Below are 25,591 nucleotides of genomic sequence, written 5' to 3'. Positions count from 1 at the left end.
CTGACTTTTTTAAAAAAAAGATTTGATTTATTTATTTGAGAGAGTGAAAGCGAGAGAGATCACAGAGGGAGGGGGAGACGCAGACTCGCCGCTGAGCAGGGAACCTGATGTGGGGCTTGATCCCAGGACCCTGAGACCATGACCCGAGCTAAAGGCAGACACTCAACCGACTGAGCCACCCAGGCACTGCTAAAATTGACTTTTTCTCTGGGTGTACAATTTAAATTTTAACACATGTACAGATTCATGTAACTGTCCCCATAATCAGAATACAAGACAATTCCATTATCCCTCCCCTAAAAACTCCCTCTTGCTATGCCTTTCCCTCCCCCACTCATGACCCCTGACAGCCACTAGCCTGTTCTCCCTCCCTAAAGTTTTGTCCTCAAGAATATCATAGAAGGGCGCCTGGGCGGCTAAGTCGGTGAAGGGTCTGACTCTTGATTGTGGCTCAAGTCATGATCCCAGGGTCGTGAGATCGCATTCCAAGTCAGGCTCTGAGCTGGCTGTGGAGTCTGCTCGGGATTCTCTCTCCCTCTGCCCCTCCCCCATCTCTAAAAAAAAAGGATGTCAGATAAATGGGATCTGACAGTATATAACCTTTGGAGACTGGCTGCTTTCACTCAGTGTAAGGACTTTGTGATGGGTCCAAGGTGCTGTGAATCAATCGCTCCTTCCTTCCCTCATCTAGGAGTAGACTCACGCTGAAAACCGCTTCCTCGCTTTTCACCCCAACCAACTGTCCATGCCAGGTAGACACAAATAGACGCTACAAGGTCTTGGCCTAGAAGTCACTCTCCCTGGGGAAGCTGGTGTCCTCCATACTTTGTGTCAGCTGCCCTTGCCATCAGCCCCCCAGAAGCCCTCCTGAAAGACAAGGCCCCGAGTCCAACTGTATGGTTTGAGGAAGAGAAAAATCTTTGGTCCCCTCGGTGGTAGCAAACGGAAAACACCAAGGGGCTGACAGCTGGTGTCTGGGGCGTGGAACCGAGCCTGGATCCCTGTGCGCCCCAGGGCCTGCGGTGTGCTGCCATCTGGCCGGCCAAAGTTGGGCAGCCGGTTCTCCCATCCCCCCCATGTAGCAGTCACAGGACAGAACAGGCTGGAGCCCGTGAGTAGGAAGAAAAAATTCAGAGGGCAAGGGAGAGATTGTGCAGGAGAGACAGACCATTTGTGGCCTGAATGACATCTTTCTTTGTGCTATTTTCTCCCTTCAGATGAGTTCGCAGGCACAGCCCGGCTGCCGCTCGGCTCTTGTTCAGACTTAGTGTCCATGGCGTGTCCTTTCTCAGTACTGACGCTGGCCTCCCACTTGTCCTAGGAACTCCTTTGGTCTGTCCTTCTGTCCATTCCTGGGTATCCTACGGCTGGGCCCTCGGGCAATGGCACATTCAAGAAAGACTGGGAGGAAGGGGGGAGGGAGAGAAGGAGGGAGTCTGACCCTATTTGCTTTCTAAGTGCAAAGTCTGTGGCCTGGCCTTTCCAAAGCCTCTCCAGCCCTGAGGGGACACACGGTGGCAGTGGCTCCAATAAGGGGCTTAGTTCTGCTGTCCGCTGTGGGGCTTGTGAGTGCTGGCTCGGGGCCAACAGGCTTGCTCTGGGTCCCAGGGCACAGGAAGCGGCGGGGGGTGGGCTCCGGCCAGCTGGCCCCCGTGGCCAGATTTTCACTTCCTCTGGAAGTCCCACGCACCTGACCTCTGAGGCTGCGGCCGTGTGTGTGTGTGTGTGTGTGTGTGTGTGTGTGTGTTTCCCCAGGGAGTTTCGGTTCATGGGTTTTCTGAGCAGCGGGGCCAACGTCAGTAAGATGACAAAGTGCGAACTTTCCAACCCGGGACAGCAACGAGGCTAACTAACATGCAGAAACACAAAAACATGGACTTCTGGAGAGTGCATTAGAAACGTCCACTATCACCCGCACCTGCGCTTGGCAACAGGGAGATTCGAGTGGTGTCATGGGTTCTAATCCCAGCTGTGAATGTTGTCAGCTGCTGGCCCATAGCTGTTCCCTTCTCCAGAGAGCTGCTGGGTGAACAGGAGCCACCTAGTTGTGACACCCCACTGGAGACCACCTGCAGTGAGGACCGTGTGGCACAGGGCTACAGAGGCCCGTCCCCTTGTCCCCTTGTGTCAAGGTGGACCAGCTCTGGGGCGCCAGTCCCGCCCCAGAACCCCAAGAAGATCAAGCCGCCATCAGCCCTGAGCTGAAAACAGCCTTGCTTGGCTTCTCCACCTGCCCCATCCTGCTTCCCGCTCTTACCAGTTGTCATCCCGAGAGCTCGCCCTCAACGTGCCCCTTGCACAAAAACCTCCCGCTCAGAACCTGGCTCTAAGGAACTCAACCCAACCAGCACGGGCGGCCAGCACGAGGCAGGGTTAAGGGGGCGCTGCTCTGGCTAGAAGAGCTTGGAGCTTGTGCACAGACCAAATAGAAGGAAACCTGGTTCCCTCAACCCGTTCCCACCTGTGTCACTTTACTATGAAAGTTCAGCAAGTCAAAGGGGCCCACCCCATTGTTTCCAGCATGGGCTCCCGGTTCCAGCGCCACACAGAGAAAAACTTCCAACGCCTTTATTCCCGGGGCTAGATGTGTTTTGCTTTAGACAGAGAGCAGTGGCAGGTGTGGGTCCTCTGTCAGGGGACGGTCCCTCCGTCTGACCCCAGCCTCCCTGTTGGTGAGGGTACTCAAAGGGTCAGGGGCCCGTGGGATGCCTCTTTCCTCACGTGATCATTCCCTTAAGAGGCACATGAAGAAGAAAGCCGGTGGAAGGCAAAAGGCATCTTCTCCCTGCATTTCCCTGTCGCTCTCCAAACCGTCGTCTTCCTTTCTCCCTCAACCCAAGCACCACCCACCGCTTCTGCAGCTATGGAGTGAACACCCGCCGGGTGCCAGGCACTGTTCCAGGCACCGTTCCAGGCACCGGGATATGGCAGTGATCGCCCCAGAGCGGCCTGGCTCTCAGGGAGCTCACGTTCCTGCTAGTGGAGGCTGGAGAGGAGAAGTCAGCATACTGAACAGAAATAATACTAACAACTATAAAGAAGAAACAGTAGTGGCAGAGAGGGAGACCGAGTCCTAGGGGCTGGGCCCCTTGGCATAGAGGTCAGGGAAGGCTGATGCTTGAGCTGAGCTGTCAGCACCAAGAGACCAGCCCAGCAAAGATCTGGGGCAAAAGCATCCAGGCAGAGGGAACAGCATATACGCGAGACCTGAGCTGCATTGAATATGCCCAAACTGGGAGATCCAGGGAGATGTCTGGGGAGTCTCTTGGGGCTGTTTTTCCTCCCATCTGGTTCCTCACAGGGATAATGATGGAAGCACGAAATCTTACATATCCGCATGAAGTGTATATGCATTTACATTGAGGGCTGTCCTGACAAGGCAGAGCTCTTGCTGGGGCAGCTTCTCTTCCAGATGGCAAGCTAGGTTTTCAGCAGTCACCCAGAGCTTTCAGAAGCACAGAGGACAGCCCTGTGTTCTCTTTTTAGGGCCTCATGGAGCCCTGGGACATATTGCTGACTCCCACATGCCCTGGGTAGTGATGACAAAACTTCCTGTCTGTGCTCACATGCTTCAACTTACTTCTCTCCGGACACAAATGCCTTGGAAACTAACAAACCAAAACAGTCCTTTTGGCAAGGTAGGACCCCCAGGCACCTCGATCTCTTCTTCCAGGAGCTGTGGAGCCAGGCAAGGTACTGGTTAACCTTCCAGGCAGGCTCCCTGCCAAGGCCTTCTCCCCAAGGCATCCTCACCTGATGGCTCAGCTCAGCCCCAACGCTGGCCTCCTTCCTCCAGCCTCTGAGTGGCCTGGACGCTGGTATGGCTCATCGCGGTCTGTTTCACTTACTTGGGCAGGAAGATGCCCAAGGGCTTCTGTGGTAGGTCAGACAAGTTTAGGAACGTTGAGCCCCAGGGTCACCCTATCGTTCCTCCAGCTGACACACCCAACTAACTCCAGATACCAGCACTGTGAGATCTGACCCCACAGACTTGGTTTTCTCTATAACAATAATCATAATGCTTATGCAGAGGGGGAGGGAGGAGACTTTAGCCCCCTCCCCTGTCCTGCTCTGGACCTTCACAGTCTGCCTTCTAGGTGCTGGAGGGAAGTGAGAGCTGCCACCCTTCCAAAGGACCCCTCTATACTCATAACACACGCTGGAGGGCCGACCAAATCCTTAAAAACCAACCCACCAAAAATCAATTTGCAGATGGATTTGCCAACTGAATTGAAATCACCCCCACCCACTCATCAATATATCCTACTTCCTAGCAAAATCAGTTCAGCACATTGCCCCCAGCGCCCCCACGCTAGAAATGATCTCTCCCCCTCTAAACTTCAAGCCTGTCTTTTAGAAAGCCTTTGTTGCTTCACTTGTATATTTGAAGACTGATAGCTTCCCAGATCATTAAAGGTTTGTCCCAGCCCTTCCACTGCCCCATCTGCTCCTCCTCCCAGAGCTTGTATTTCTAGCCAGTAGAGTTCCAACAAGAGACGTTGATTCCCTGTGGCAGATGTGTTGGCCGTTGCTCAGAAAACAAGGCCCAAGCTCTTTTTTATGATGCTTTTAGCTCTCGAGCTTCTGCTTTTACCCCCTCCCCCCATAGAAGGAGGAACAGTGTATCGACCTCTGCCCCTACAGCAGAGAGCATGGCATTTACTATGAAGTAGAAGCGAAGTCAATATGGATAAGACCAGTGGGTGGTAAGTGGTTGCTCTGTCTCTCTGAGGAAGAGACATCCCTCAGGGGCCGCCATTCACCAGGCATTGGATTCTGCCTCGTCCCAGCACTGGCTGGAAGCATGCAATGTTTGCTCCCACTCACCCCTTCCTCAGGGACCGAACAGGGGCCTCCTGCTGCCAGAGAGGCTTCCCCTCTGAAGGCGATTCTCGAAACAACTCTTCATCTGCAGAGCACGGGTTAGTATGCATCTGGCGCCCGTGGACCCCCCCTGTCAGGAGCACTGGCCTCCAGAACTTGACCTCTGAGCCTGGAGCAAAGGGTTTTGCTGTCAGGTGGGAGCCTTCCTCGGGCATTGTCTCGGTAGAGGGGGTCCTGAGCAGTGGTGAGTGCGATGAAGTGATTTCTCTGGAGAACAGAATACAAAATCCAGAAATAGCCCCCATTGCCTAGGGAGAGCTTGTGTGTAATACAGGCGGGCATCGCAGATCGTGGGCAAAGAATGGGTGTGGTTGAACAGTCAGTGTTACGGTAACCAGAGAGCCCTGTGGCATCAGGAACTGTGGGAGGCATTCCTCTGGTATACCAGCGTGCATTCCAAAAGCATTGGCTAAACCATCCAAATACTACAAGGAAACATGGGGCAGTTCTTCTATAACTTGGGAGTGGGGAAATCCTTCTTAATTCCGACCCAACACCCAGAGGCAATAAGAGGAAAAATTAGTAGAAGTGTCAAGGAATTGAAGTTTTGTAAGGCCAAAAAGTTAAATTACATTTAAATAAGTAAAAAGAAATTTTAAATAAGTAAAATTAAAAAGACAAATGACAGAAGGATAAAAAATAAAAAGATTCACAACTTACATCACAGACAAAGCCTTAGTATTCTTAGTACATAAAGGGCTGCTAATGTAAATTAAAAGACCCCGTGAGAAAAATGCACTAAAAATATGAGTGGTTTCCAGGAAAAGCAAGGCAAATGTTTCCAAACTATAGGAAAAGATGCTCAACCTCGCTTACATTTAAAGCAATGCAGATTGCCCCCAGGAGCTCTTTCTTGCTGATCAGAATGGCCAAAACCCAAAATTGAACAAAATGCTCTCTTGTCCAGGCTGTGAGCAAACAAACATGCTCACACGTCGCTGTTGGGAATGCAAAAGGGTACGGTCCCCATGGAAGGGAATTTGGCGCTACCCAACGAAACTTCGTGAGCGTGCCCTTTGATCCCGCAATCCCACTCCGAGGGATCTATCCTAAAGATACGCAGCAAATAACACAAAAAGACAGAGGGATAAAGCGATTTAGTGCAACTCTGTTTTTAATAAGAAAAGCCTGGAAAACACCAAAGTCCGTCAGTAAGGCCCGGCAGAATGAACAATAGTACATCCACACAATGGAGTACTTTGTAGCCGTAGAAAGAATGAGGAAGTTCCTTCAAAAGATTAACAATAGAATTATCATTTGATCCAGCAATTCCCCTTCTGCGTATGTACTAAAAAGAATCGAAAGCAGGGTCTCGAAAGATATCTGTACGCCCGTGTTTATAGCAGCGTTACTCACAATACTTTAAACACAGGAGCAATCTGTGTCCATTTGTCCGTGGATGAAGGGATACACAAAATGTGGTCTAGACACACGACGGAATATTATTTAGCCTTATAAAGGAAGGAAAATCTACGATATGCTACAATAGGAATAAATCATTAAGACATGACCTGAAATAAGGAAGCCAAGGCACAAAAAGATAAATATTGGATGCCTGGGTGGCTCAGTCAGTTGGGCATCTGACTCTTGATTCCGGCTCAGGTCATGATCTCAGGGTGGTGGGGTTGAGTCCGGAATCGGGCTCCATGCTGAGCTTGTGGAGCCTGCTTGGGATTCTCTCTCTCCCTCCCCTTCTGCCTCTCCCCCTGCTCATGCTCTCTCTAAAAGAAGAAGAAGAAGGAGAAGGAGAAGGAGAACAAGGGGAAGGGGAAGGAGAAGGAGAAGAAGAAGGAGAAGGAGAACAAGGGGAAGGGGAAGGAGAAGGAGACGAAGAAGGAGAGGAGGAAGGAGAAGAGGAAGGAGAAGAAGAAAGAGAACAAGGGGAAGGGGAAGAGAAGGAGAAGAAGAAGAAGAAGAAGAAGAAGAAGAAGAAGAAGAAGAAGAAGAAGAAGAAGAAGAAGAAGAAGAAGAAGGTGAAGGGGGAGAGGGAGAAGAAGAAGGGGAGGAGAAGGGTGAATACTATATGATTCCACTTATATGAGATATTCTGAGTGCTGTTTGCCAAGGGCCAGGAGATCAGGGAGGGAGAGTTATTATTTAATGAGACTGAGTTTCAATTTTACAAGATGAAGGAAAGAATCCTGGAAGTGGATGGTGGTGCTGGTTGCCCAGTAATGCGATATGTACTTAATACACTGAACTGTATACACTGAAAAATGGTAAAGACGGTAAATTTCATGTTATGTGAAGGAGGCAGAGCTCCACATACCAATACAATGGGATCCTCAGGATACATGGTTGAAAGAAAAAAACAAGGTGGAGAAAAGTGTGTATAAGACACTATATGGTTAGAAAGGGAAGCTAAAGGGGCGCTCGGGTGGCTCAGTCGGTGAAGCGTCTGCCTTCAGCTCAGGTCATGATCTCAGGCCCACATCAGGCTCCGTGCTCAGCGGGAGTCTGCTTCTCCCTCTCCCTCTCCCTCTCTTCCTCTCCCCCACCTTTCTTAAATAAATCTTCAAAAACAAAAATAAATAAAATAAAATAAAAAGTTTTAAAAATATAATGCATTAATGTGACTATAGAGTCCTAGTGGGGATTACTCTAAGAAGAAAACTGAAAAAACAAGACAAAATACTGAGTTGTTTTCAACGATTCTTTGGTGGCAGTGTTGAGATCTTCACTCTAAGACTGTTGTGTATGTGGTGGGAAAATGTAATTAAATTTATGTCAGTGTCCTTGAGGCCTGAGATGTGAAGCACGGAGAAAGGCAATTCAGGTATGAAAACTATCAGATGGAGCAAAAACCTTAGAATTCTGAAGTTGAATTGAAAGTGTCAGTAAGAATTCATACCAATTCCTTTCTTTCTTTTTCTTTCTTTCTTTCTTTCTTTCTTTCTTTCTTTCTTTCTTTCTTTCTTTCTTTCTTTTCTTCCTTCCTTCCTTCCTTCCTTTCTTTCTTTCTTTCTTTCTTTCTTTCTTTCTTTCTTTCGTCTTTCTTTCGTCTTTCTTTCTTTTTTTTAGAGAGAGAGTGCTTGCAAGTGGGTGGGGGGTGGCAGAGGGAAAGGGAGAGAGAATTTTAAGCAGGCTCCGTGCTGAGTGCAGAGCCTGACACAGAGCTGGCTCCCACGACCCTGAGAGCGTGACCTGAGCCGACATCAAGAGTCAGATGCCCAACGCACTGAGCCACGCGGGCACCCCAAACTCATATCTTTTCTTAAAATTAAAAAAAAAAAGTCCTCTATCTGATCTCTGAAAAGGCCTAGCATTATCAGAAACCAAAAGCACTTCTAGAACCCCGGTGGTGACCCCTAATACCAGGTTCAAAGGAAATGAACCAGGGCCCCCTGGAGAAATGGCTGGCTGCAAAACTGGGAGCTGGGTGAGCGAAAGTACAGTGTGAGCTTGAACTTTGGAACAGCTCATTCCACCCGAAAACAGCCAATGTATCAAAAACCTCTGAGACAGAGTCTGCCTGAGGGCTTCGAGGGTAAGAGGGACAAGCTGTCCCTGGATCCCAACTGAGACCATTTGAAAGTCAATATGCGTAATAGTTGCAGTTCATTGAAATATGTCAAACACATTTAAATCCACGAGTTCATAATGATTTTGTTTAAAAGACTCATTGAGGGGCACCTGGCTGGCTTAGCTGGTGGAGTGTGCAGCTCTTGATCTTGGGGTGGTGAGTTTGAGCCCCACACTGAGTGTACAGATTACTTTTAAAAAGTAAAAAAGTGGGGCGCCTGGGTGGCACAGCGGTTAAAGCGTCTGCCTTCGGCTCAGGGCGTGATCCCGGCGTTACGGGATCGAGCCCCACGTCAGGCTCCTCCACTATGAGCCTGCTTCTTCCTCTCCCACTCCCCCTGCTTGTGTTCCCTCTCTCGCTGGCTGTCTCTATCTCTGTCAAATAAATAAATAAAATCTTTAAAAAAAAAAAAAAGGAAAAAGTGCATGGATGACTTTTAAAAAAGTCTTGGGGCGCCTGGGTGGCTCAGTCCGTTAAGCACCCAACTCGATCTCAGTTCAGGTCTTGCTCTCAGGGGCCCCACATTGGGCTCCATGCTGGGCGTGAAGCCTACTAATAAATAAATAAATAAATAAATAAATAAATAACTTCCAAAAAACCTCTTTGATCACCTTTGGTGGATACTAAAAAGCTAACTTATTATTTGCAAAACTGGTAAATAAATGGGGAGGAAGAGAACCAAGCATTTATTCTGTCTCCTCCTTAAGAACTAACTATACCTCGGGGTAGCCAAATAGTTGATAAGGGGGAGTTGCTCTCTGTAGAAACAGTCCACATAATAGCCAAAGAAGGAATGATAGATTTGAATATCACCATTGTGCGTATGCTAATAAATGAATACATCAGCAGCTGCTAATAAGCTGGAATACAGCTATTATGTGCCTCCTGATAGAACACAATACCACCTGTACAGTAATTTTGCCAAAAGATACGTCCAAAAAAATCTGATTAAGCCTCTGGATTTCCAGTTTACAGGAAATTTAGGGGACAAAGGAACATGTGAAATAACCCCACAAAGATACTGTCAGTGAGACCCAGACTGTGGAAGAGTTGGGGTGGGGGGAGGGGAACGGAAGGGAAAGCGATGAAAAGTCTGAAGAGACACATTCACCAGTCATAGATCTTGTTTGGATCCTGATTCAAATAAACAAATGAGGTTATTTTATTTTTTTAAAATTTTTGATAGGCTCCATGCCCCGAGTGGATCCCAGTGTGGAGCCCAATGTGGGGCCCTATGTGGGACTTGAACTCAGAACCCTGAGATCAGGGGCACCTGGGTGGCACAGCGGTTAAGCATCTGCCTTCGGCTCAGGACGTGATCCCGGCGTTATGGGATCGAGTCCCACATCAGGCCCCTCCGCTATGAGCCTGCTTCTTCCTCTCCCACTCCCCCTGCCTGTGTTCCCCCTCTCTCTGGCTGTCTCTATCGCTGTCGAATAAATAAATAAAATCTTTAAAAAAAAAAACAAAAAAACCCTGAGATCAAGACCTGAGCTGAGATCAAGAGTCCGATGCTTAACGGACTGAGCGACCCAGGCGCCCCACAAATTAGTTTTTATTTTAAAGGCATTTGTAAGACAGTAGGGAAATGTGAAGCCTGACTGGAGAGTTGATGATATTAAGGTATGACTGTTCTCTGTGGTTGGGTTTCATAAGTGGAACCATTTCCTCTTAGAGACACATACTGGGATATTAAGAAATGAAATAATATAATGTCTGGGTCAAAGGGCGGGAAGGAGGGGGACATAGAGATGGAATGAGGGGTAGTCATGGGCTAGGGGCTAATTGTTGGAACTGAGCAATGGGTACGTGGAAATTCACTAGACTATTCAGTATATTTTGGGAAGTGCTGAACAGATCCGAAAGGAACTGGGTTTACTTGGCTCTACAGCAACGCTCAGTTTCTCCCCTCTGCTCCTACAGTGGGGAGGGCAGCTCTCAGGGCAGCACACAGGGAAGAAATGGAAGCATCCTCATTGTCAACGGACGACTGACCTCACAGAGGCCAAGAGAGCTTGGCAGCTTGTCCAAGGTCACTCGCGTACAAATCCTCAACCAGGCCGATCCTCCGTGATGCACTATAGGCCTCGGCCTCCGACCCATGAGCTTTGCAAAGGCCTGAGAACATGTGTTTGCTCCTAAATTCCAAAAAACTTAACAGCGAAATCAATAAAAGTGAATGTTTACAAACTGCGACACTGTCACCTACTCAACGGCAACGGAACTCAACTCTTGAAATCATTTTTCAGTTTTGTTGGACAGCGGACGTAAGCATGCTTTCCTGTTTGCCATCGTGTGCAGGGCAGCCTTCCAAATCTGAGTGCTGGGCCCCTCGTGGGTCTTCAGCAGACCCACATACAGCACTGAACGCTGAAGGGCACAGGCCGGGTGCCCCGGTTTCACTGTCCTGCCACCGAGAGAACTGCATTGTTTGGTCAAATCAGATACCAGCAAGTCAGACCAGAGGGCACTTGGCAGAAATTCTTCCTGTCTCCAGGGAGCCCTGGGGCCCAAACACCACCCAGAAGCACTCTTCGACTCCACCTTCTTACTTTGCTTAATTAAGCAGCCCTGCAGGATCAGACCCTCGGAGAGGCGGTTCTGGGTCAAATGAGACTCCTTCGGACGAGGCTTGTGAGTGGGGGTGGGGCGATGTCTCTCATTCCCCTCTTACCCCCCACTCCCACAAGGAGGCCTGCAAAGCCCCATGGTGCTGGAAGAGAGCCCGAGGATGAAGCTCCACCGGGGATGGGAGCAGATTTGCAGAGAAATGGGGCCAGGGCCCTGATGAAACGATGCCCGAAGTTCACTTCCTGATGTCTCAGCTACAGGAGCCAATAAATCTCCTTCGTTGCTAAGCTAGTGTGCGTGGGGTTTGGTTGCTTGGAATCAAAGTCATCCTGACCGATGCAGACCTCCCAGCTCGGTCATCCATCCACTTGGGGCACGACCGCAGAAGCCGCTGCCCTCCGCAGTGGTCTTCCCCGGGGTACTCCCACAAGGTCTGGCCCAGAGCCAACTGCACGCCTGCAGTCCCATGGACAGCGAGGAGAGTCGGTCAGAAATCTGGGACCTTTCCAGAAACTTCCCGTTCCCTCGATGTGGCAGGCAGTGACAGAATGTCTTGGAAGCCGGGCTTCCCGCATTTTTGTTGTTCCTCTCGCGCCTTCCATGCCTCCTAGGGATAACCTGGGAAACAGAGTTCCCTGATTCTGTTCACCTGTTCCATAAGTGTTTACTAAACCCCTGTGCAGGCTGCCTCATGAGGGGTCCTGCGTGAACAGAGTGGGGTGAGGAGACACGGACGAGCTGGAGCAGAGAGCTGAGTGATCCGGGCAGGGGGCAGGCGGGTGATGCATGGTTAGGAGTGTAGGCTCTGCATTCAAACCGTGGGTGTCCTTGGGCAAGTTATTCTGGAGTCCCATGCCTCAGTTTCCTCATCTGTCAAGTGGCACGTTTGGCATATATTTAGTAAAGCCTCAAAAAACATTAGTTTTTATTATTAAGCATCAATTTTTATTACTGTTGGATTCTTCTTTAAGAAAAGGGACTGAATATAACCCACTCAGCCGGATGACGCCCGAGGACCCCTTCCCATGGAACGCAGAAGTTCAGGGCTGACGGGGTGACTAGGGTGACCGGCGTCAGGCAAACTCCAGACACCCAATTCTTTTCTTTTTTTCTTTTTAAGATTTCATTTATTTATTTGAGAGAGAGCAAGCAAGAGAGAGAGAGAGAGAGCACAAGCAGGGGGAAGGGCAGAGGGAGAAGCAGACTCCCGCTGAGCAGGGAGCCCAACATGGGGCTCAGTCCCAGGACCTCGGGATCATGACCTGAGCTGAAGGCAGACGCTTAACTGACTGAGCCCCCCAGGTACCCCTCCAGAGACCAATTCTGACTCATGAGGCTTCCGTTCAGGGCTCCTGGGTAGAAGCTGGAGGAGAGGCCCTTCCTCACCCTTAGAAAAGTGGAAGGAAGGACCCTTCTGGGGCAAGGATTCCTCCTTTCCACAGCTCAGTTCAGTCAACCCAGAGTTTGCTCAGTGGCCCTGTTACGGGCCAGGGCCTGGACCTGTGTACTGGGAGCAGAGATGACAACAAGGTTTGAATGTCCACTGAGCCGTCGGTCTCTCTGTGGCAGTGGAGGAATGATGGGCCCGTGTCACGCAAGTGCCGACTGTCACTCAGTAAAGGCTGAAGGGACCACCATTAGAGGAGGAAAGAGATGAGCTCCGATCCTGGAAGACTCCTGGCACAGGCAGCGTTTGGACAGGAGATTTGAGGAAGGGTAGGTCTTTGATATGTCGAAGGGGGCAGCTCTGGGGAGGAAAGACTTAAGCAAAGGGACAGGGGTGGGGCCCACACAGGACACAATGTTAAAGGACAGGCAGGAGGGACAACAGGAGGGAATGAGACCTCATGCAGCCCCAGCCTGCTCTGCCACCTGTCAGGCACCTGTACCTGGCACGCAGGAGCGACTGCTGGCGGCAACGGCCCTCAAAGGTGGGTGTCGCTCAGAAAGACAAGGGAGAGCCAGGAAGGGTGAGGAACTTGGATGGCCCCTCGACAGGTTTCCTCACTGGTTTGATTCCAACTCTCGTTTCCTTCTGTCTGACTCCTGGTTAGAAACATTGGGCGCCTGGAATGTGTCCTGACCAGTAATGAACCGTGCTTCGTTATTTGAGTGACTGAATGAAAGCATTAGATCAGATAGTCTCAAGGGCACATGCCTGGCTTGAAAATTCTGCGACCCATGAAGGAATCTGTGGCCATTTAGACATGTTAAAGGCAAACTGATTGGAAAATTTATTGCAAGTGACAGAAAACATGTCTACTCCTGAACCTGGGGCTAGAGTCCATTCTAATCATAGCACATAAGCAGGGGCAGGAGGGGAGGAAATGGCTCCCCAGAGGAGGATCTGGACCTAGTATATCCAGAAGGGGGGTGAGTTTGGGGAAGGAGGTGTAAATCTTGGAAGAATCACCAATTCCAGAGAAAAGCAGAGAATCTGGATTCCTGCCACTGCACCCACATACATACCCACAAGATGGAAAGAACAGCTAGACAGGTAGGCAAGCAGGAAAAAAAAATTAGATACTTAATTCCGTCCGATTATTTGAAAGAATTGTAAAAGGCAGGGATGTTTGAAAGGGCGTTAGAATATAATCTGTGCCCTAGAACCGAAGAGGTGGGGAAGGAAAGGGCAGGTGAGCTCCCTTCCCTTGGAAAGGCTCTCCTGGGTCTGACTTCTTCCAAGCATCTGTCCGAGACCACACAAGCTCTGTTAGAAAGGTGGGCAAGTCCTCCACTGAGAAAGCTAAGGGTGGGCTCAGGGCCCTGGTGAGGACGTGGGATTGCCCCAGTTGGGAAAGAGGGGGCGTCTTATGTGCCCTGATGAGTGGTCAGCTTCAGCTCCAGGCACCCAGAGGCTCTTCTGGGAAAGTTAGCATGATGCTCAGATCCTACATTGGAATGAGGGGTTGTGAGCCCTTGACGGAGACATTACCCACAAATCCCAATCCCGGTGTGCCCACCAATGGCTAAGCAGAAGCCTCCAGGCCCATGGGGAACACTACAGGTCTGAGGAGCCAGCCTTAGTCCCTAGTGATAGAATGTTCTAGAAGTACCCTCAGGTCTCAGGAGTGGGTCTGGACCCAGATGCCCTGCTCAGGGCTACCAATGATTGGCCAAGGGTCTCCAGGCTTCCCAGTTGTCTCCTATGCCTGGCAGTCACTAGCACCACGCTCAGGAGATAACTCAAGACCAAGTCCACTGCCTGAGCCCTGCCACAGGATTCCCCACTAATGCCTTCTAAAGGACCACAAACGCCCAGGGACCTGGGTGGCTCTCTCTCGGTTGAGCGTCTGACTCTTGATCTCAGCTCAGGTCCTGATCTCAGAGTCTTGATCTCAGGGTTGTGAGTTCAAGCCATGCCTTGGACCCCATGCTAGGCGTGTTGCCTACTTAAACAAAAACCAAAAATCCCCACAAACTCCCACCAAGGAAACCGTCTCCAGGTATTAAGCAAATCAGACTGTTGATTTGGAACATCACCTGTTTGCTGCCGGTGAAATCGTAGGAACTCCCTCAAAGTGCCAACTGCCAACGTGGGCGCCTGGAAGCTGGTCACAGGTGGCTGCTGCCTCGCCCTTGCCTGGGATCTGGGGCAGAGGGGAACGGTCCTCCCCCAGCAGGGATAGCTCAGCCCCCAGACCCCCGCAATCTCATGGATCTTCTTCCTTCATGCCCTGGGACTAAGGGTCACGGACTGAGTTCAGAATTGCAGGGGACGCCTCAGGGCCCCAGCTTCGGAAAACTGCCCCGCAGTTAGACCCTGGGCTCCAGTCCCAGCGGTGTCTCCTAGCAGCTGTGCTACCTTTGGCCAGGCGGCCACTGAGCCTCTCTGATCGGCAGTGTGCTCCCCTGCTTCGGCCTGGGCACCCGCCATTCCTCCTCCTCAGAGGCGTCGTCGGTGTCGTCGGTGTCAGCCACAATAAGGCGTCCACTTAGTCTCTGTCAACCCTCTGGCGTGTTCTGGTCACAGGATAACAACCCCGAGCATGCTCTAGACGCATTGCCAGGAAGCACACGCACGTCTTCTAGAAGAGAGAACCAGTCCTTCCATCTGTCTACCTGGGCCCCTTGTGAACTCCAGCACCCAGTTCTCAGTCGTCTGCGAGCCTGGCACTTTGCCGGGGACCGAGGCGGGCAAGGGAGACGCACTGCCAGGAGGAACAGGGCTGGAGCTCCCGTTCAGGTGCAGGAGGCAGGGACGGAGCGGGTCACTGCCGTGCCCCGTGGTGCTGCAGAAACGTTCAGAGCGCCCGAGGGCACAAGTCTGCAGAGGGAGGGAGGGAACCCTCTTAGAGGATATGTGAGCTGGCTTCTGGCTTCTGGACGCTGGCTTGTTTTTCAGGCAGAAAGGTCAGGGAGGGCAGTCCGGGCAAAAGGACCCGCTGTGCCAAGTCCTCCAGGTGTGAGGGCACTGCGATGGGGCCGTGGGGAAAGGCTGGAGGGGACGTCCCGGAGGAGGAGGGTGCCAGGCAGTGGGCAGGGCCTCGCGCCACACAGAAGAATCGCATGTTTCTTTTTTTTTAATCGAAGTATAGTTGACACAGTGCTGTATTAGTCTCAGGTGCCTTTGATCCCTAGGGCAGCGGAGAGCCCTTGGGGAGGGAAGGGGAGGAGGGAAGTGCTTCCCTCCACCTTTCCTGAAGCTGGGAAGGGCACACAAGTGACAGGGTGAGGCCACAAGTGGGAGCGCAGGCCGGAAATAAGGAAGCTTGGACGCTGGGAGCAGCACCCCATGACTGGGGCCTCAACTCCTCAATGGCCACTGGAGGACAGCCTCCTCCAGGGGTTGGTGAAGTGTGGACACCATGAAGGCCAAGGCCGACGCCAGTGTCCATTTCCACGAGGCTGCCTGGCTCCTACCAAAGCAAGTGCCTTACCCTTCTCTGTGCCTCTTTCTGAGGCTGCTGGTGTTGCTCCCCACCTCCCACCCCTGCTCAGCAGGGCCTCTCCTGGTTTGGCAGGGGTGAGCATGGCTGGGCCCGGACTGGGTAACACGGGCACACCATGTGGCTGGGTACCAGGTCACGGGGAGCAACGTGAATTGTGGCGATGAGGGCATCCCAGGTGGGGGGAGGGGAGCCAGGGTAGCATGGGGGAGGGCTGGCTCCAGATACTGTAAATAAATATAGGCAATCAAATTCAGAGAGGCCACGTGACCTCTCCAACGTGTCTGGAATGGGGGCAGATACCCAGGGGGTTATTTGGAAGGACACCATCGAAATCCAGATCCTTGACTTTCAGGGACCTCCCGTCCTAAGGCAGAGGCCAGCTATCCCCCTGGGCATGATGATTCCAGAAGAGAGCTCCAGGGCTGCAGGCTGCTAGAACTGGAAGGCCCCCTGGGCTGTGCCAGGGTCTGCGGAGCTCAAAGTCCATTGGGAAAGTAGATATGCAAACAACAGCCAGGGCCCGCCTGAGGGATCAGAAGAGTGGCCTGCTGGGTTCTCCCAGCTGGAACTCCCACAGAGGTGGGAGTGATGAGGGAACAGGTGGCTAGCTGGAGACAGAGCCGAATTTGACACGCCATAACCCCCCCCCCCCCATGGGATATATGGGACGTTCCGCAGGCCCTCCTGGCTGCCCTAAAGCTAAGGAAAGGAAAACCAAATAGTTAACTTAGATCACAATCCTGCAAGACTTGAGTCTCCCGCAGTTTACAAATGTCTTAGCCATTTACAAGAACAAAGCATTTCTATCAAGGACCTAGCTTCCAGAAGGGAATGTAGATACGATTAAAAGTCCTTATGACCTGCAGCCCATTCATGGATACTTGATCCAGGCAGAGTGTAATGTGCCTCCGGGAAGTTCCCAACTATCTTCATGTCAGTGCCTTGCTAGAGGGAAAAACCACCTGAACTTGACAATGGCCAGGCCTCCGGGATCCTGTGAGTCTTCTTTAACATAGGGAAATCCTTTTGAAACCTCCTTTTTCCTTACCTCCCCCAACCCATAGTATATAATCCGCCACCCCTCACAACCCGGGGCAGCAGCTCTGTCCCCGCGCTCTCATAAACCACCATTTTGCACCAAAGACGTCTCAAGAATTCTTTCTGGGTCGTCGGCTCCGGACTCCACCCCACTGAACCTCACCTGTGTTCCAAAACCACAACAGGAGGACCTGTGTCGCCTTAAACAAGGGGGCCTTCCGCTCTCAGTCTTCCTCAACATCCCAGGTCGAGGCTCTTGATCTTAACCTCCTGGGAAAGGGGGTTCCCGAGTCCCTAGACTTTGAGTCGACCTTGCCTCATGGGTTTTCAAAAAGTGGCTTAAGGACAAGCTCTCTGAATCACAGCTGTATCATCCAGAAATGCACCTGAATCTGCTTCAGTGTCGTTTTTTTCCAGTTTAGGAATTTCTGAACTCGAACTTCTTGCACGCTTCACGTTCCCGAACCTCAGGGCGAATCCCAGACACTTAGTACATCAGCTATTCAGTTAAAACATCAACGCGTCTCTCCCAGACCTCAGTGATGTTTCCAGCCCTGGGACGTGTCTGCACTGTCATCAGCTTTGCACGAATTTGTATCTGGCTCTGCTTTTTCGCATAACATCATTTGATATCCACATTCTAGCAACAACTTTATCGTTGTTTTTAACAGCCACGCTGTACTCCACCCTGTGCCCTGTTCTACATTTTCAGCCTGTGTTTCTGGCCCGTGACTACGGCCTCGGGCAAGCGTGGCCTTCTATAGGCCTCTCACCTCTTTGTAAAACATGGTGATGTGGAAACTCTCAAGTCGTTTCCAAGCCTTAGCATTACAAGTATCTAGGATTTTCTGGCTGTGGAATCCTAAATTGTAACCTTAGGGTAACAGTCCCTAGAAGAGAGAGAGGGACCTCACTGTGCTGTGGGAAGACACTGAGGAAGAAACAGGTAGAACTGATGACCACTCGCCCCCTTCCAGCAAAAATATGGTCTGAGGCCGGGCTGGATGATCAGAACCCCTTTGTTCTTAGTCTAGCCTAGGCAGCCGGCCACATTAGGAAATGGGGGTGCCCACCCACTCGCTGCTCACAGTGAAGACACAGCCCTCCAAGACTGCCAGTCTTTCCCTCCCCTCGATGACAAAGCACTTTTGGAGTCTAAGCTCAAACCCTCCAGACCAGGAGAGTGCTGAGTCATGCTAGGGCAGCAGCTGTCTACCGCAACCCCCGCCTCTTCCCCCTCCAGCTCTAGAAGGAGCCAGTGTTCTCCAGGGGAAAAAAAAAAAAACAAAAACCACCTAGCTTGGCTCTTCTCTGGCCCACAGTCCCTCCCGCTGCTCCCAGCCCCAGGAGGTGGCTGTCCCGGGAGGCCAGCCAAACTCCCCGCCTCCTCCAAGTCACGAGGAGCTGGGGCTGGAGAGGAGGGAGGCCAAGTCCTGGCCAGCAAAGGTCCAAAGAGCAGGTCACAGCTTTGGAAGAATCTAGAAGCTTGGAAATGGCTGTTCTAACACCCAGGGGTCCCACAAGGTGGGGAACAGCCCAAGCAAACACACACACACACACACACACACACACACACACACACACAAACACACACACACACACCCCAGCACAAGATTTCTCTTTCATTCTTCCCAGCCAGCCTCCTCCCATGGCCAACTATAGCCAAAGCCATCCTTCAGTTTTGCCGTGAGGGTCACTGCCACTGCATGTTTTATCCAAGCACGGAGCCAATACTGATTCATTAAACTACTTTCTGCAACAGACCATCTTCCTTCAAGTGGGTCCAACATCCTGCGGTCTCCGTCCACCTGGATGTCCTGGAGGCCCTGAAACTCAGCACATCCGGTCGAAAAGCAAGCTTGCCTTCCCTCCAACCTGCATTTTGTCCTGTGCTCCCATTCTCAGTGAAACAGCAGCAGCCATCCAGCTCCCAGGCCAGAAATCTGGGGGCTCTCTTGCCTACCTCCCACCCCTCACTTCCACCGTTCATGTTACCCAATCGGCCACCTCATCTGTCTGTTCTGTCTCCTCCATATCTCACATCGGCTTGCTGTCTCCTCTGCGGAGAACCAGGGCTGCTGCCTCCCAAACGCTAGGCAGCCCTTCTGCCCGACTGTATCCATCCTCCGCATTCAATCCTGCAGCCATCCGTTGGTGACTGAGCACCTAGTAATAAGCGTCTTGCAAAATGCCACAAAGTACGAGATGAAGACCACAGGAACACGCTTGCCCTCCAGGAGCTTACAGTATTTGGTAGCGGGAAAGACAATCAAAGAGTGACCTAGGTATATATAATATATAATTATCCATACGAATAAATATTACATAGCATAGCTATGCCTCTTCACTATTTACCGAGCTACAAATACCAACTTAATTTGTCATTTGTATTTTAACTTGGTTTGTGGTATCTTTTGTTCTTCAGCTTGTTGTAGGATTCCATTTACATGAAATTCTAGAACATGCAAAGTTAATCAATATCGAAAAATATCAGAAGAGTGGTTGTCTTGGGGGGGCACGGGGGGAACCTCCTAGAAAGGGATACAAAGGAACTTTCTAGAATAATGGAAATGTTCTGTGTCTTGTTTCAGCTATATTCAAGGGTCAAAACTCACCTAAGATTCTGTGCATTTTATTGTAATTCATTTTGAAAAAATTAAATCACTTATTTTTGCAAAGAAAAGAACAATTTTGTTGGCTTTTTACCTACTTGATTCCAGACTGCTCCATATTCCTATAGTTACACCGACAATTTTTCTTCTAGGTATGCTTCCCTCAAAGACGTAACTACATGTATCTTGGGCTTATCAAGTTTTTATAGGACCATACCCCCTGTTCTTTTGCCCCGAGTGCTTTGTCCAACTGAATGAAAGGATTTACTAGGAAAATTTTAATTCATTTTCACAAACTGCGTGACGGCCATGTCCTTGATTCGGTCATTGTCTTGAGGATTCACCGTAATCAGCCTTTGTAACTCAAAGTATTTCTCGATCTTATTTTTTACTAGTTGCAAAAGACAATTCTAACGTCAATACCACAAGTCCCAGAAATTTTGGATTCTCTATTTCCCTCTTGCCAATAGGCTGATTCTGTTCTAAATTCATCTCTTTCCTGCAATCAAGTGCAGTAATCATCAAGGTCGTAGTCTAGTAACATCTGGTTTTGCAGACTTGTTATGATTTGGAGCTCTTTCAGAAATTGGAATGTCATTGATTTTCTCTTATTTGGCAGATTCTTTCTCTTTTGAAGACTCTGGCTGTTTTCTTTGGCACAATCCTATGGTCGGTCGTCCTCTGCCATCATTCCACGGTGGCCGGGCACCACTCAGACTCCTGCATGACCCAGAGTCTGTCGTCCACCCTTCGTGTTGCTGAACCTCTTGGCCATCCAACTTTTCATTTTTTTTAAGTAGTCAAATTTGCCAACCGCCCATTTATGGCTTTTGACAACCTCAAAAAACACTCCCTACCCCAGAACTCTAAAAGATAATCTTGTATATATTCTTCTAGTAAATTCATCAGTGTTTTTTTTTTTTTAAGGCTTGAATCCTTAATCTGTCTGGAACATGTTTTGAAATTCAGTGAGTCATTTTTGTCCACATGGCTATCATTTATTTCAACATCATTTGTTGAACCCACTCTTTCTCCCCAAATTCAAAATGTTGCTTTAGAATCCACCAAGTTCCCATAAGTTTGTGGGTAGGACGGTTAACACTTCCTGTGCCGGCACCAACTGCCTAGAGTACTTTATGGTACTTTTTTTTAATACCAGGGAAGGTAAATCTACCCTCATAACCTTTTCTCCCCCAGATGTTTATCAGCTATTCTACACACGCATTCTTCCAAATAAAATGTAGGATCATTTTGTCAAGTTTCTAAAAACGCCATGGGGTTTTACAGAAATCACACTGAATATATAGGTTTCTTTGGGGACAATTGACATCTTTACAAAATTGAGGTTGGCTATCTAGAAACATGGCATTTCTGCCTTTGCACAAGTCTTCTTTTCTGTCCAGCAGCAAACACTTTTAATTCTCGTATTCATATATTTCTTGTTAACTTTACTCCTAGGTACTTTAAGCTTTTGTTGCCAGTGTAAATTAAATTTTTTTTTCATTTATTACATTTTCTAACTGGTGTTTACAGTTACATACCAGAGCTCCGCATCTGATGATTCTGCTGTACTCTTATCCTAAGAGTACAAGATTTCTAAAAATAAAACAAATGTGGTATCTCCCTGGTTAGAAATCCCTTAGTGTCTCCAGATTGCCCAGGATAAAATGTAACCCCCTCTTATGGCACACAATCCCGTACCCTGTACCACCGCCAACACATTTTCTTAAGGTACCTTGGACAGGCCATGCATTTCCACACATTTACACCTTTGCATATGCTGTTCTCTCTGCTTGGAATTCCCTTCCCTATCTCCTTCCTCCAGTCTACCGTCCTTCTAGCTTTTTCTTCAAACCTAGTTCAACTGTCACCTTCCTAGGGAAGCCTTCCCTGACCTTCTATCCCAGACTAAGGGGCCCCTTGTCTACACTGTCTTATCAGCCTTCTGCTTATTTTTTTGTAGCTCTAGCCCCACTAAATTTTTTTTCCCTGAAAGTAACATATGTTCATTTTGAAATGAATACAGTAAAGACCCAAGAAAGAAAAATCACGATAATTCCATCAGTAACTTCTTTTACTATTTTAGTATATTTATTATTTTTAAGGCTGGGAAGTTCAGCTCCCAGTTGACGTTTGCGAGCGTCCTGAAAAGGGTCTTGGGTAGGCCGCCCACCTGTGTCGAAGGACGTGGTTAAGAGTGAGCCTCGAAGCCAGCCGACTGGGGGACTGGAAGAAAGGAGCCCGGGCCTAGCTCCAATTCCGCCACCCCCGAATCCACACCCACTCCGTGCCTGGGACGCAGCAGCAAGCCACACACGGTGGCCCCGCCCTTCCAGGGTTTCTTGCACCTGTGACGCCCGTGGCACATTCAGGCCCACTAGCTTCTCTCCAAGCGTAACCCCAGGAGGTGGCTCCCTGTAAGGCCTCCTCGGCTTGAGTCTCCCGTGACCGGGGCCGGCAAAAGAGGCCATTTCAAAATGGCCTCATGGCTTCGTCTCCAGATCCAAGTGGCTTCTCCTTTCTTTTCTAACCCCCGTTCTCCCGATTTTCTCAGAAACCAGGTGGCTCACCCCCACGACTCCCTCTGGGAAGGCGCTCTCCGTGTCTCTCGGGAAACACGGCCCGCCCAGCCTTTGTTTTATAAGCTGCGCGAGGAGCCATGTTTGCTTTCAGCCAAAGACGGGCAGGGTCGCGGGAGTCGGAGGGCCGGGGGAGCACCCGGCGGGGGCCCCACTCCGCCCGCGTTCTACCCCTAGCTAGACCTTGAAGAAGAGAAAGTGAACCCTCTCCCAGCTCCAGCTCTGACTCACACGACCTCCTGGGGCCCAGGTTTCCACTTAACAATTTACGTGGCGAGGCAATCACCTCGGGTGTGGTAACCGCTGCCCTACCGCTCGGATTTTTAACATACAGTTGGCCTAGAGTCTCGGGGAGCCCGCCCGGGGGCTCAGCCTCGCCCCGACGCCCGGGGGGGGCCAGGGGCGCTTTCCGTCGATTCCGAGACCCACGACGCCCTAGACCCAGGGCGCGGGGCTGGGCTTCGTACCCGCGCCCCCGTCTTTCCTGCAGCCCCACTGCCCGCGCCAGGACGCGCAAAGATGTCCGCCCGGCCCCACGCGCGGCGGGACACGCGCGGCCTTCCCCGGAGGAGGGGCCGCCCCTCCCCCACCCCACCGCCCTGGGGCGGGGCCACGCGCCCACCGGAAGAGGCGGGGCTCGGCACGGCGGGCGGGCGGCTTGATTGGCCGGAGTGAGCCTGACGCCCGCTCCCGCTATAAGTGCGGGGCCAGAGCCGTCTGCGCCACAGTCTTCGCCGAGAGTCGCCGCGGTTTCCTGCTTCAACAGTGCTTGGACGGAACCCGGCGCTCGTTCCCCCCACCCCAGCCGGCCGCTCAGAGCCAGCCCTCCGCCATCTCCTCACAGCGCCCTCGGACCGCTCCAAGGCCCCCGCCGCCGCTCCAGCGCCGCGCAGCCGCCGCCCGCCGCCGCCTCTCTTCAGCCGCCGCCATGACGACCGCGTCCCCCTCGCAGGTGCGCCAGAACTACCACCAGGACTCGGAGGCCGCCATCAACCGCCAGATCAACCTGGAGCTCTACGCCTCCTACGTCTACTTGTCCATGGTGAGCGCCGGCCCGCGGCCGGGGACGGCCTCCCCGGGCGGCAGGCGGCGGGGCGGGGCGGGGGTGGGGCTAACGCGCGGGTGCTCCCGCCTCCGCTCGTCCTGCTGGAAAATGGACGCCGCTCGAGGTCTCCCAGGACTTGCGCAGAAATTCTGGCGACTTCGCTCTTTCCCACCGTCTCCTGGGAGGGTTCCCTCTTAGGCAAGGGCCGCATCTGCACACCGCTCTATATTTTAAAAGCTTGGTTTCCTGAAATCCCCGAGTTGGAGCGGTTGCAACCTGTACAGTCCTACAGTTAGGAAAGTGAGTTTTTGCGTTTCCATCCCTCCCTCTGCATCGATCACGTGATCTCGAGGCCGTCGGTTTGCTTGGGTAATGGGCTACGTGGTCCAGCCCCCGTCCCCCCTGGGTATGGCGGAGCCTGCTGGGAAATGGTATCGAATAGCAACCGGGGAGGGGGGGAGCTGTTGTTAAGTGGCTTATCTGCCTTGGGCCGACCACTCTGAGCAGCCGTCGCCACCCCTCAGTTCTGCTTATCTCTGAGTCCCATTTGAATTGAAGCATGGAAATCTTCTGCGGACGCAGTTGTCTTAGTCATCCGTCCTTATGCCCGGGCACTTAATTTTCTATTCTTTTGCGCCTGAGAGTTGTGGCGGTCTAACTGAACCCTTGGTTTTCGGATAAACTACACCAACGGTTACTGGGCAAAGAATTTTTCCATGCGCTGATCGGTGGAAGCCGTTTTCCAAAATCCTATTTTTAGGTCGTGTGGTGGGAGTTTTACGTAGAATTGCCTTATGATTGCGCAAATTAGCCAAGAATAGACAAGTTCCAAATGGATTTGAAAACAGGCTTGGATTTCCCCGACTGCCATTCCATTTCAGGAACACCTGAATACAGCAAGTTTCTAAAACTGAACCAAATTTTTTGCTTTCTGTTGGCAGTTCTTTGTATACATAGCATTGCTAGCAGTTGTCACTGAATGGGTTAATTTTAGAAATCGGTCAGTCTGCTGTAAGCTGGCAAGCTCATGTTTTAACATGGGTTAATCAAGGAGTGGGGAGAGAATATGCCCTATTTGTGCAGGGTAAATACTCCCACACCCTCCCCAATCAGATTCAACACAGGCTGGAAGAACTTTGCACTAATAACAGCCTTAAGAAATTCCATGCTGGGGACAATTCCCTCTGGTATTCTAAAAGTTCTTTTGTAGTAAGCTTTCCATTTCAAGGACCAAGTTTTATTGAGAGTACAGACTGACTAGTGTGTGTTCAATCCAGGAGCACAGCGTGCCCCCCCACCCCCCGAAGGGGTCTGGTTTCCTTCAGTGTAGACCCCTTTCTTGCTGGGCTTTGAGAAAGAAAGGCTAGGTGGCAGAGTGCTTTTCTTGTGCATTCCTAACAGAACATGTTCCATGTTCCCTCTTCAGTCTTACTACTTTGACCGCGATGATGTGGCTTTGAAGAACTTCGCCAAATACTTTCTTCACCAATCTCATGAGGAGAGGGAACATGCTGAGAAACTGATGAAGCTGCAGAACCAACGAGGTGGCCGAATCTTCCTTCAGGATATCAAGGTGAACAAAAGATCCTAGAACTCCCCTGCTTCATGATCTGTCTGGCAGTCCTCGGGTGTCAGAAATCACTCAAACTAGTAGTTGCCCTTCTAAAATGAGGGTACTTTTGGCTTCCACCTACGGTCCCCGGTAGGTCCGAAACAGTAATGGGCAGGGATGTTAAGTTGGAAACTGTTGTAGGAGAAACTTGGGTATCCTTTTTGCCGAAGCGCAGGTTACATGTTAGGTGCTTGCTGACTTGTGGATTAATTGGTAGAGGCTGCAGATGCATTGACATGACCTCCTCTCATTCAGAAACCAGACCGTGATGATTGGGAGAACGGGCTGAATGCAATGGAGTGTGCGTTACACTTGGAAAAGAGCGTGAATCAGTCACTACTGGAACTGCACAAACTGGCCACTGATAAAAACGACCCCCATGTGAGTATTGGCAACCGGGAGCGAATGGAGGAAGTCATTTGCCTCTTAGGGGCTGGGAAAACTTAACCATTAACGTTGTCCCCGTTCTGTTTTCTAGTTGTGTGACTTCATTGAGACTCATTACCTGAATGAGCAGGTGAAATCCATCAAAGAATTGGGTGACCACGTAACCAACCTGCGCAAGATGGGGGCTCCCGAATCTGGCATGGCAGAGTATCTCTTTGACAAGCACACCTTGGGAAACAGTGATAGTGAGAGCTAAGCCTTAGGCTGTCTTCCCATAGCCTCAAGGGTGACTTCCCTGGTCACTGAGGCGCAGTGCATGCATGTTGGGGTTACCTATACCTTTTCTATAAGTTGTACCAAAACATCTACTTAACTTGCATTTGTACCATTCCTTCAAATAAAGTAATTTGGTACCCAGCTCTTGTCTTTGGAGTTCTTGGAATGCGCC

General features: G+C 50.7%; 1 protein-coding gene and 1 long non-coding RNA gene across 2 annotated transcripts; one reads left to right on the top strand and one right to left on the bottom strand.

Moving 5' to 3' along the window:
- Window positions 1-9,528: 9,528 nt before the first annotated feature.
- LOC130544630 (uncharacterized) lies at window positions 9,529-15,386 on the bottom strand. The gene is made up of 2 exons (XR_008961044.1): window positions 14,462-15,386; window positions 9,529-11,848 (listed from the first exon to the last, which is right to left on the bottom strand). It is a non-coding gene; the product is annotated as an uncharacterized LOC130544630 (long non-coding RNA).
- A 400-nt stretch (window positions 15,387-15,786) lies between these two features.
- On the top strand, window positions 15,787-25,560 carry FTH1 (ferritin heavy chain 1). Its single transcript, XM_026487783.3, has 5 exons — window positions 15,787-15,849; window positions 22,590-23,141; window positions 24,571-24,717; window positions 25,012-25,137; window positions 25,235-25,560. The coding sequence occupies exons 1-5, from the start codon at window positions 15,787-15,789 to the stop codon at window positions 25,397-25,399; spliced, it is 1,053 nt and encodes a 350-aa protein (XP_026343568.3). The 3' UTR covers window positions 25,400-25,560.
- The last annotated feature ends 31 nt before the right edge of the window (window positions 25,561-25,591 follow it).

This window comes from Ursus arctos, unplaced genomic scaffold (assembly GCF_023065955.2).
Source record: "Ursus arctos isolate Adak ecotype North America unplaced genomic scaffold, UrsArc2.0 scaffold_23, whole genome shotgun sequence".
NCBI classification, from domain to species: Eukaryota; Metazoa; Chordata; class Mammalia; order Carnivora; family Ursidae; genus Ursus; species Ursus arctos.
Note: the sequence above shows the minus strand (reverse complement) of the source record. Positions and strands in the feature narration are given on the sequence as shown.

Excerpts from the sequence above, each read along its gene's own strand:
- FTH1 (XM_026487783.3), top strand. The coding sequence starts at position 15,787 with ATGAAGGCCAAGGCCGACGCCAGTGTCCATTTCCACGAGGCTGCCTGG. Across the intron at positions 15,850-22,589 it reads CCTGGCTCCTACCAAAGCAA|CCCCACTGCCCGCGCCAGGA; the intron begins GTGCCTTACCCT and ends TCTTTCCTGCAG. Across the intron at positions 23,142-24,570 it reads CCTACGTCTACTTGTCCATG|TCTTACTACTTTGACCGCGA; the intron begins GTGAGCGCCGGC and ends TTCCCTCTTCAG.